The sequence below is a fragment of the Periplaneta americana genome, chromosome 3 (assembly GCF_040183065.1).
Source record: "Periplaneta americana isolate PAMFEO1 chromosome 3, P.americana_PAMFEO1_priV1, whole genome shotgun sequence".
NCBI lineage: Eukaryota > Metazoa > Arthropoda > Insecta > Blattodea > Blattidae > Periplaneta > Periplaneta americana.
In genome coordinates, this window is record NC_091119.1 from 131546596 (window position 1) to 131558373 (window position 11778).

Consider the following 11778-nt stretch of genomic DNA (forward strand, 5'->3'; position numbering starts at 1 on the left):
ATGCAAATTAATAAAAAAAATATTACAGTACATGTAATAGAAAGTTATTCATATTCTAATATATTTATTTGAAAGGTAAGACACTTACAGTTAATGATATCATCCAAAACTCACAATAGGAGCCACAGTTTCCCAAACGTTCTTCCTTTCGTCTGTTGAACACATTGTGTAGTCCAACAATAATTCGAAACAGATACTGATCTCACACGTGTCTCACACCAATCTAAGCTAGAGTGAAGCTTTTAGAGAATAAAATTGTGTTTAAATTTCATGCGATAATGAGAAATTAAGAGTTACCTTCAGTTCTATGAATTGTGTTCATTCCAAATTATTAGAAGTTGTTAACCCTTTGTAATTATTAAAAATATTTAACAATTTCATTAAAATTATGTAAAAGAGCTTTCATCATATTCATAATACGTAATTAAGTGTAAACTAAATAAAATGAATTGTTGTTGTTGTTGTTTCCTAATGCCAGGCGTTTGACCAAGTCATTTGACCTCTTGCACTCCAATATTTTTCAAAGATATTATCATGACTAGCCACTGAAGCACAGATTTTGAGGTATAAAATGAATTGTTTGGGATGGATAGTGACCTTATTTATAAAGGTATATTAAATTAACATTTTATCAATCTTATTAACAGTATGCCATACTGTCTCTTTTCTCAGGTTTCAGATATATATGCAGCTCATACTGGCCCACTATAAGCACTGGTTGTTATTTTAATAAAATAGTGCTTCCTGTTACTGTTTCAAATTATATGTATATGATGAAAATGTGTCTTTTTCGCCTCCCCTAATACCTCCGAAGGAACTAAGGATTGTTTAGTTACACCCTGTTCTCAATGGCAAGAAAGTCAATTTGCTTTTTTATTTTTTTCCTAACTCCTGAAATTATTGTTATGTTAACTAAGACTGACTACAAATTGTAAAGATATGGGTAAGAAAATGTTACTTTCCTACATTTATGGCATAATGACAAAAATGAATTACAATAAACATCATATTTAGGACTACGACTACAGTAGAGGTTTTAAAAGGCAACAAACCTAAAGGTCCATAATATGGATGTTTTGCAAAACGATTGTACCAGCCTGTGTTAGGATCTTCATGTTCTGGAGTAAGTGCAGCCATCTGTGTAGAATTCATAAGATCAAAATGTCTCCAAACATCTTCTAAAGGTCCAAGAAATAGTGTGTCCGTATCAACATAAAGAAGAGAGTCAATATCACTCAACACAGTCTAGAAATCAAACAAAGACATAATTAGAAAAACTATGGCACACATCTGGTGGAAATAGATCAAAATATTTTTATTAATATTTCTTTTAAGATCCTTGGGCTAGCCATTAAAATAGGTCAGGATTCTCTCATAATACTTCTGCAAATAACTTTCGGTATCATGAAAAATCCATATATAGACCCTGGTACCACAAACTAACAACATAGCAATTTAATCAAATACCGTAATTTCAAACCTTTCTTGTCCATGACATCTAGTATAGGAAAGTTGAGTATGCTATGGCGTCAATTTTTACCATTGTTACTGAGTTTTAGAAAGAAATTGTCGGTAATATCACTGGGTTAAGAAAGGTTACTTTGGCTTAGGTTTAAGCTTAATCAAAGTTTAGCGATCTATTGCCTAATATTAAAGGCAGTAATGGCTGCTCCTAAAGTTCTCCAGTACTACAGCACATTGGCGATTTTGTTTAATTACAATTCATTTTATGTTAGGAATGTATATCTTGCGGACTTACATTAGAGGCAGAAAATTGCTTATTACTCTCCTCTCTCATCGGTTTTAGAAGCCTTGATGTTACTTTCCTTGCTAGTACATGAAAAGCTAATAAATCTGATTTCTAAACGTGCAACTGTCCCTTTCCCTTACTCTAAATAAACAACACATTAAAGTTAATGTGCTGTAAGATTTATAGCCATGATTCAAAAGACTGACGTAAGTCCCACAAAACAAATAATAAAATTGGCAGGTGAAACTTAAGCAGTTATAGAGTCAGGATGGTCAGCGAACCTTTGTTTATGCTGTTTTTCTTTAAGATTTGAGATTGTCATGTACAGTTGCTTACAGAACAAATGCCGCATGTATAGTCAGGAGATAAGAAAAGAAAGCAGCTTTTTTATTTTTTGTGCAAGCTGTAGTTGTCGGTTTGTTTTTACATTATATTATTATTAATTATTTATTTCTAGTATCATCAATTACTAAATAGCCATATTTTCAAACACCCATCCAAGAACCACAAGACATGATATGTGGAGGATCTAGGCACACAAAATGAGAATAGGAATTTAACCCTTAACTCGAAAATTTACCCATAAGTCAAATGGGACACCACATTTCTGCATGTAGATGCAGTCTTAAGTTTCCAAATACCTTGAAAGGAGTCTCCTTTCAAGTGAGAACTGATTACTTAGAATTACATAAATAACGTGGGCAATTGGGACTCGCATGCTATATTGCAAGAACAGAAAAAATTCACAGTTACACACATATAATTTTTCTAACTACTATAAGAGTAGGCCACCACTACATTCACTGCTACTTGGTAAGTCTGGCTTATGTCGTCACTCATTAGACAGGAAATAGCATGTATTATTGACACGTTTTCATGTATTTCAACAATGTGCTCCATTTGTCTAACAGATACTTTTTTTTTTTTCCAATGGCAAGACTCTTAACTTTTCGTTATTCACCCTGACTTGATTGACAGATACTATTAACCACTATATTTCTGTAATAAGTAATCATGACTCCTAGATTTAAGTGTATGTGTGCATGTGTGTGTCGCACGTGCAGAACAGAAGAAAATGTATTACTTTCATTCACACGAGTTGTATTTTCAGTTATTACAAAAAAAATATTAAGTAGCTAATGTTATGTTTTTGTTAAATAAATAAATAAGTAAGTAAGTTAGTAAGTAAATAAATAAATAAATAAATAAATCAATCAATCAATCAATCAATCAATCAATCAATCAATCAATCAAAGGACATTATGGAGCATGTCGACTCCATGTCGATTTCACAAAACGCTTCCACTCTATTCTGTCTTTTGCTAGTTCTTCCCAGTTGGTAATTCCCAGTTCCATGCATTCCTTCAGCCAAAAGTGCTGCGTGAACAATGAGAGAGAAGCAAAGGAAACAAGAGAAAGAGAAAAAGAAAGTGAGTGATTGTTGCTTCTATATGTGGTGTGATCTGTAATTGCATAGCAAATCGAGAACATTTGTGCTGCGCGCAAATCAAACAATATGACGATATTAAGTTTTGAAAGTAGTCATGGTATGACATTTTTAATTAAGTGGTTTCATATGAGCTTTCTTTTCATATGATATTTTTAGAAATAAATATTTAAAAAAAACTAAACTCTGGCCAAAAATCCATATAAAATATGTTACATTACAGGCTAGAATTTCTATGGCTAAGTGTCACCCTAAATATGCTAATTTATTCATAAAATGGCTAAGTTGGCAACACTGCTGGTAAAGTGAATAAACACAACATGTGATACTGGAGTAATAGAAATTCTCGTGAACTGCATATGAAACCCTTTCTTTTAATAAATGTTGATATAAGATTCCTGAGTAGTGAAGATTTCAAAATAATGAGTTCATTCTGCACCACCTGGTATATACTGAGGACGAAAATTCTCATTTAATATTTACATAATGGTAAATTTATTCAAGACATGACTGGAAAAATTGCAGTGCTTGGAGATAAATAATTCCATAGCACTTGCTGACCATAATAACTACCAGAAATTGAACCCCAGTTCTTTTGGCGACAAGTAATAAGGTGACAGAGTTACAGTCTCTCTCAATATATTTGAAACTCAATAATTTATTAAGTAACTTTTGAACAAAAACATAGCAGCCTAAACTATTGTTACAAAAAATTTCTTACTTACTGACTCTGTGGTCAAAAACATTTACATAGTAATACTTACAGGCAAAAATAATCTTTGTGATGCACAAGGCTTGAACAATTTCCTCCATTCATCCACATTTTCTTGTAAAGGAAAAGTGATTGGAAGAACCCTGTATGTAAAAGAGTTGTTTGCTGCACTTTTCCATTCATTCAGCTAGAATATAATAGAAGAAAATGTCAAGGAATGACAAATATGGTGAAAAAACTTCTATGTAAACAACAGTAAAAGAACATGATCAGCAGACACATAAGTGAGAAATCTTCCTTGTCAAAGTTCATTAAGATATAAAAATTTATTTCCTCTCCTTGATAAATATTCACATACCTACATTGCTAATGGCGGAAATATGCCAAACTTCTGTCATATCTTGAGTGTCCTTATTTTATGTAAGATGCTAAAACGTTAAGTAGGTCTAGTTATAATTTGTAAAAATTCTATAGAACAACATTTATATAGCAGAGGTACATATTTTATTAAAGATATGGAAACTGTACATTATCTAAAGCGAGTTGTTAAAATTCGACAAGTTTCAATGAAAATGTTCGTAAAATAGAGCTCATCATTTATGTTGCTACTTTTGTTTCAATTAATATCTCGTTCCTAAAAGCATTTCTAATAGCTCAATCAGCTGAAGCACTTGCCTGTTGATCTCGAGTTGTGCTCGGCCGTGGGTTCAATTTCTGCTTGGACTGATTATCTAATTAGTTTTTTTTTCCGAAGTCTTCCTCAACCATTAGGCAAATGTCAGGTAATCTATGGTGAATCCTCGGCCTCCTCTCGCAAAATACAGTAGCGTGCAAATTAATCCGAACACGACATATTTTTACATTTTCTGTCATTGTTGGCCTCACAGCTACTCATACCGCTTTAATTGACATCTGTAGTACGTGCAATTCCATTGTTGAAGGTCTGTCGTTATTATTTTTTATAATATGTGACTTTTGCCTGTCGTTTTGTGTTAGTTGGGAGACCAGAGGGAAAAAGACCTTTGGGGAGGCTGAGACGTAGATGGGAGGATAATATTAAAATGGATTTGAGGGAGGTGGGATATGATGATAGAGACTGGATTAATCTTGCACAGGATAGGGACCGGTGGCGGGCTTATGTGAGGGCGGCAATGAACCTTCGGGTTCCTTAAAAGCCATTTGTAAGTAAGTAAGTAATATTACATATGGGTCAGATTCATATGTCAAAGGCGAAAGGTAGATTTTTTGGAGCATTTAGTGCTTTGTCACCTATTCAATGACACTGTATTTACTGCAAGGTTAAATATAGCTTCAGAGAAATCAGTAACAAAAAGGCATTTTGGTAAGATGAGTCTGAGGATCCACCATGGAATTGCCTGACAATAACCTTATAGTTGGTGAAATTCTCGAGGATTTATACTTACATCCAAGCACAGTTTTGGAACGTGAGTTCTACTTGCTAACATCTACGAGTAAAACCACACTAGTGGCCAGTACTTAAGTTGCTCTGATGTTTTATTCCACCACCGTACATTATCATGTATCATGTTATCATTCAATTATCTCAGAAAAGTTGAGACAGCTTTACAAGAATGAAAGAAAAAAAATTGCATGTACATGACTCAAAACTGGAAAACTATACTGCTGGAATATCTTGAGTTCACATCGAGTTACAAAATCCTAATTCCACATCCAACTTCTTTTTGTTGGAACTACAGTCAACTCCTGATAACTCGCGATAATTAATGCACGAACTTCCGCGAAATATAAAAAATAGCGAATTATCCGCAATTATTAGTATTTAAAGCCCAGTAAAAGTTACTCTGACAGGTTCAATTACAAAAATACACTTAAAAATCAAGTGTAAAATGTTGTTGTTTTCTAATGCCAGACATTTGACAATAAAGTCATTTGACCTCTTGCACTCCAATATTTTTCAAAGATATTATCATGGTTAGCCACTGAGGCACAGATTTTGAGGTGTTTCGAATCCATTTTTTGGTTTTTTTGGGCAGTTAGGGGACTGATATATTCCAATTCTATGCAGGTGTTTGGCCAAACAGTCATGGCCTGTTGCCAATCTAAATGCAGCTACAGACGATTTTCGTGGTAAATCGGGAATTAACTATGGATTATGAAACAGTGCAAAACATTTTGAAACATTATAAGTAGCCTAATATTATAAGTACTGCAGTGGAATGGAATCTTAAAACAAGAAATAGAAGTTTTACAAAACATCATAAGACACTAATGTCAAAAAAGTTATCTTTTTTTGTTTCTTAGAGAACTGATGATTTTTTCTTATTTTAGATGGCAAATTTCTTTAGAGGGAAAGAGACAGCATTAATCAAATAAAAACAAAAATTACGCTACTTTGCAAAACTTCCCCCTCCCAAAGAAAAGATGGTGAATTACCCGCAAAGCGAATTAACTACACAAGAATTATCTGGAGTCGACTGTATTTATTAATTACAGTTCTATAGACCCTACTAGACATTAAACCTTCCTTGTCCCAAGTTTAGGTAACATCACATATGCCTACAGTACACAATTGGGGGATTGTGAGGTATAACACTTCAAAATGAACGCGAAATGCACATTTCACTTCTTCTAGTATATCTAAGCCATAATAAAAACCCAAATTAACCTAACCTAACATGGCCAGGCACAGATTCGTATAGGCAAGTACTTGGGTGACATGTCCTTCAGAATAGCCCACAATCAGGGAGGTGTAACAGTTTTTACTTATATATCATTTCTTCATGTGCTCAGCACAAAACTAATCTAACCCAACCTTAAATAGCTTTTCCACTCATTCAATGGAAAAATGAATGATGAAGTTACGTTAGATTAGATTGGTAATGATCATATTATGGAGCCTGTATGTAGGTAGTACTCAGTAGCAGACGGTGGGTTTGAAAGTTGAGGAGGCAAAGACGTGAATGATGAGAATATAAAAATATAAGGCCTGTGACGTACCTCATTACCAAGCGCAGAATTTATAGGTTTTAAGAAACTAAAATTAGGTTTTCCAATTTATGTTTTAGAATTATAAATCTTATGTTTAGGAATTTATATGATTTTACGGGAAAAAATAAAAATAAACAACATACTGTTAACATATTACAACGGCTTGGTAAAGATTGCCTCTCTTTAGGACACTCTCCTAACCTACGAATTAGGTCTTTTAGGTCATATTAAATTTAAGAATGTTACTCTTTGCTACATAAAACGAACAAGAAAAGCAATATTTCGAGAGTAACGAGGTAGCAACAAAACTGATTCGAACCTAAGAATCCAGAGCTTATTCATTATTATTACATGGTCTAATTTTACAGGAAATTAAATAGACAATCCTCTTTCTTCGCAAACCGATCAAATAGGTCACAACATACTGAACAACTGCTACTAGAAGAAGCTAGAGACAAATCTGCATTTGTTTCTAAACTCTCGATATATTTAAAATACTTTATAGGTAAATACATCTCGTAACACAAAAGAATAAAATAACAGGAACACCCGCAAACAAGAGAAAATCTATCAACATAAATGAAAACTTTTACGCAGGGAAAAAAAACTAACAACATGTAGCTCAATTTTCTAAAACCAAGAAGAGAGAAAAAGAGAGAGAGCTTCCCAATACAGCCGAAACCAGTTGTGACTATAAGTAGTACAGCACTACAGTTGTCAGCGGTGGGTACGACGCCTCCAAATTCGGCTCCCCTCGCGTGTACTAGTCAAGTTTAAACACTCCTCTAACCACCTATCTTATTGGTTGAACTGCTCTTGTCATGGTTACCGGGGATTAGAGTCATGTAGCCGATTCCTCTCTCCCGCTCTCGCATAGACACTGCAGGCTGCTAGATGTCGACTATACAGGTTACAGCAATATCTGTTATTTTTCAGTGCGAATTATTTGTACTCTCTACAGTAAAACGAGCGAGCAACAACTGAATGTGGTCGACTTTACATAACTTACATCTTAGTCGTAGGGAATAGTAAAATTAATATAAAAGGAAAAATGTTCATTTGCTATAACTTGTCTGTGATCTTAATTCAGCTGAAATTATTACTGCCATATTGTGTTCTGGTAAAATATTAGGGGAGGCACGGCCTCCCTTGTCTCCCCTGAAAATCCGCAGCTGGTAGTACTATGCCCATAGACCTGAAAAAATTTTGCACATTCATCAACGAACTTATGTAAATCTTTGACATTTTGCAGTCAAACTGCAAAAAAAATATAAATAAATAAAATATAACAACAATTTAACATTTACGCAAATATCTAAACCAGGCATCTGTGAAGTAGGAAAATAACGAAAATTTATTTTCAGTTCGATTTATTTTATTTTCTCGAAATTTTGTCATCACTAAGAATTCTTTTAATTGGCTATTTTACGACGCTTTATCAACTGCTATGGTTATCTAACACATCTGAATGAGATGAAGGTGATAATGCCAGCGAAATGAGTCCAGGATCCAGTGCCGAAAGTTACCCAACATTTGTTCTTAATGGGTTGAGGGAAAACCCCGAAAAAACCTCAATCAGGTAACTTGTCCCAACCAGCACTTGAACCCAGATTCGCTAGTTTCACAGTCAGGCATGCTAACCATTACTCCACTCCTAGGAATTTGCTGCACTGGGCCCAGGCCCATATGTCCCATGCATATACAGGCCTGATGTTATGAAGAAACGGCTGATACACTGCAGTGCCTAGTGAAAAGTTGATTCACTGTCAAAACGTTCCTCTATCATGGACACTGCAATTTACATGAAACGGCATATAAGTAAAAAGAAATGAATAGATGTCCCTGAATGGGTACAACATATGTCATTTAATTTGCTTGAAAACCAGATGAATAACATCTCCCAGAGTAACTTATGTACCACACGTATCGTCACATGAACTTAATGCAAGCAAAGTCTACATGTCAGGTCATGTGTGTGAAACTAGATTCTTATTTGTCAATTGTTGACGTAAATCTATAGGCCTATTCAGTAACGCTAATTTACCTTCTCTTTGAAGCTGGGAATCAGTGGATCATCAGCAACAATAATAAAACTCAGTGGTTTCTGAGTAAACAGAATTGCTGATTTGAGCATAACCAGTGTTTCAGATAGCCGATCACCACAGGCGACAACTGCCAAAACAATCTGCTGACTGTAAAATAAATCATCCCATACTTAATCTTTGTTTATCTTATAGTTCACGTCCTACATAAGATGGTTATAATTAGAATATCTCTCTTTAGGCCTACATACATAGAGCTACCATAGCAAATTGTTTTACAATTATTCAGTTTTACTCCTACTTAAGTGCAAGTAATATTAATATTTCACTTAAATTAATAATTATACAGAATAATGTACAAATTAAAGTGAATTTAATAATTTAGTACATGAAGTATGAGGGAAACTAGATTTATCAAGAACGATGTAGTGGCAGGTTCCCATCGCCCACTCCTTATAGTATGAATATTCGATACCTCATAAAGAGCTTTTTCTCATTGTGCTTTCTACATTCTTGTTAAAGTTACGAAGAAGTTTTAGATTCATCAATTACAGGAAGTGTATGGTGGCAACTGCACTTCGAATTTAATAGTGACGATAAATGCTGTAATGGCAGAACTCTAAGTGACTGACCAAGGATGAAGTTGAGGACAATACCGGAGGCCCTTCAAGCACAACTGTTGCAAGTCAAACTGTAGGTTAGGAGGTGTGTAGATCTGGCATCAATGAATGTGAAATAACAGAATTGCGACAGACTGATGTTGATTCAGACGGTTTCAGTGGCATTGTGAAGTCTGGTACTTTTATTAGGTAGTAAACATTGCTTATAAGCCTACATTGTTTAAGAAGCCAACTAAAGAAGGAATATTGAAGAAAGTACTCATAACAGCACTCACCAGTTCGGGGAATCCGTGAAAATTAATATGCTGAAGCGCTCTGCGATAGATATCGTATTATAATGTGCAAGAATAAGAAAAAATCGATTCAAGAATACAGCAAAGGCTGAAGAAAAATCATGCACATTCGTGGGCATTTCCACTTATAATAAAGAGCTTAGCTGCACTAGTCTTTCAGATTTTCTCCTAGATTTTTGTATGTAAGTTAAGACATTATGGATAGCTTACTAATGTCAATAGTTTTCAATAGTGTCCCTAATTTCAGAGAATCGTAAATGCGTATGATAAAATTTGGTACCGTACGTAATAATGTTCATATCTCGTACATTTTTACATTGAGCAGAATATGCTGACAAATCAAATTACGAATAACTTCCTGTAGTGTTACATTCGTACCGGTACCTACTTCAAATCAGTGACTTAATTAAGTGTGAGGGTTTTTATATGAGTAAGCCCAACCACAAGAAGTGGGGTGAAAGTAGTTCACATATTCGTGTATAAATATGTCGGAGATTGAAAACTACGAAAATTTATTTAAAAAAAAATTGGTTATTTTCAAGGAAATGTCCGTCTTTCCCTTACCAGCCAGTCCATATTTACACTTCTTCCTATTTCTCGTTCTTCCTATTTGTTAGGTTAAAGTGAGTCACCTTTACTTGGAAATTATTTAAAAAAAATAGTCTGGCACAAGAACTTGTAAAAAGGATGGAAGAGTAGATTTTATACATCGTATGAAATGAAGTATTACCTTTTATCCAACAATTTTTTGTGCATACGAAGAGGGTTATCATTTTCTCCAACTAACTGTTGCAAATGTGGTGACAATTCCTGAATGGTCTGTAGCCCTGAGACAGTATGTTCACCCTTGTTATTATTACCATTATAATTCGAAGTGTCTGTCTTCATGATTTTTGGATAACCGACATGTGCTGAGTTCAAGTAACTCACAACAATGTACAAAAATATTACGCTAAGAATTAAAAAAATAATTACAAATCTTGAGACTGATTTCATGGCCATGAGCGCACCATAGAAGGGCAATATATATGTTAATATTTTGCATTTCAAACACTACATTTCACTCTTAATACAAAACAAATACCCCATGTTCGACACGAGTTGGTAAAACATTGCTGCCAACAAAACTACTGAAACTGTCAAATAATAAAGTAATTCTGCTTCCTTAGCATCAACATTGGCTTCAATCAAAACACTTTAACTAGCAGTATTAGCACACACGTTATTTAAATTATTAGAATATGTGTTTAAATAGTGCATAACTTTTCCACGCTAGTGAATGAATATCATGAACATAGTTGGTACAGTTGAAAAGAAAAAGCCTACTCGACTACTGAACAGCTGTTTCTCGTTTTTGACGCGCTAGAATAGTTGTGATCAGTGTTGCCAGGTCTACTTACTTTGCAGTAGATCTGGGCCCTGTTTCATAAATCTGACAGCTGACAGCTCCTACAATCGTGACAATTTCACGATTTTTTCTGACAGATGGAATGCTTTATGAAACAGAAATTTGACAATTTGTAGAGTCGTCATTTGTTATTTGTCAGAATGACATATTTACAATTGTAAAGTTTTATGAAATAGGCCCATGTTGACAACTGATTTGTTGCGTAATCCAGCAATATAGGATTCAAAACAAAAGCATTGCAGCAGGATCAAGAGGACTATATTATATTATAGTCCTCTTGAGCAGGATGACTAAGTCGTTCCTTGACTTGGCCCGTTTTGTTGCATTACCGCCGTCGCAATCCAGACGGCAATCATTACCTCCTAATATTAGCCCTGGTTCAACGCAAGATGCTACGAAGCTCGAAAGAAAACAATATCCACTCTTTACAGAACAAGAAACTCGGGTCTCCCAGATCACCTAAAGAAATACACAACAGCAAGGCATACAAAATGATGCTCAAAGAAACGAGGAACCAATATATGGTACAGGAGGAA

The 11778-nt window shown here is 34.5% G+C and overlaps 1 protein-coding gene across 2 annotated transcripts in view; it reads right to left on the reverse strand.

Annotated features, from left to right (window-relative positions):
* shams (glucoside xylosyltransferase 1 shams) overlaps positions 1-11164 on the reverse strand; it is a 34789-nt gene extending 23625 nt beyond the window's left edge. The window contains exons 1-4 of one of the 2 annotated variants that reach the window (XM_069821619.1): positions 10565-11164; positions 8924-9071; positions 3962-4096; positions 1053-1245 (exon numbers count right to left, since the gene is read on the reverse strand). In XM_069821619.1, the coding sequence (XP_069677720.1) occupies positions 1053-1245; positions 3962-4096; positions 8924-9071; positions 10565-10836 (748 nt within the window). In that variant the 5' untranslated portion in view covers positions 10837-11164. The remainder of the gene's footprint in view (positions 1-1052; positions 1246-3961; positions 4097-8923; positions 9072-10564) is intronic. The other variant, XM_069821618.1, reaches the window with a different exon arrangement.
* Between the last annotated feature and the right edge of the window lie 614 nt (positions 11165-11778).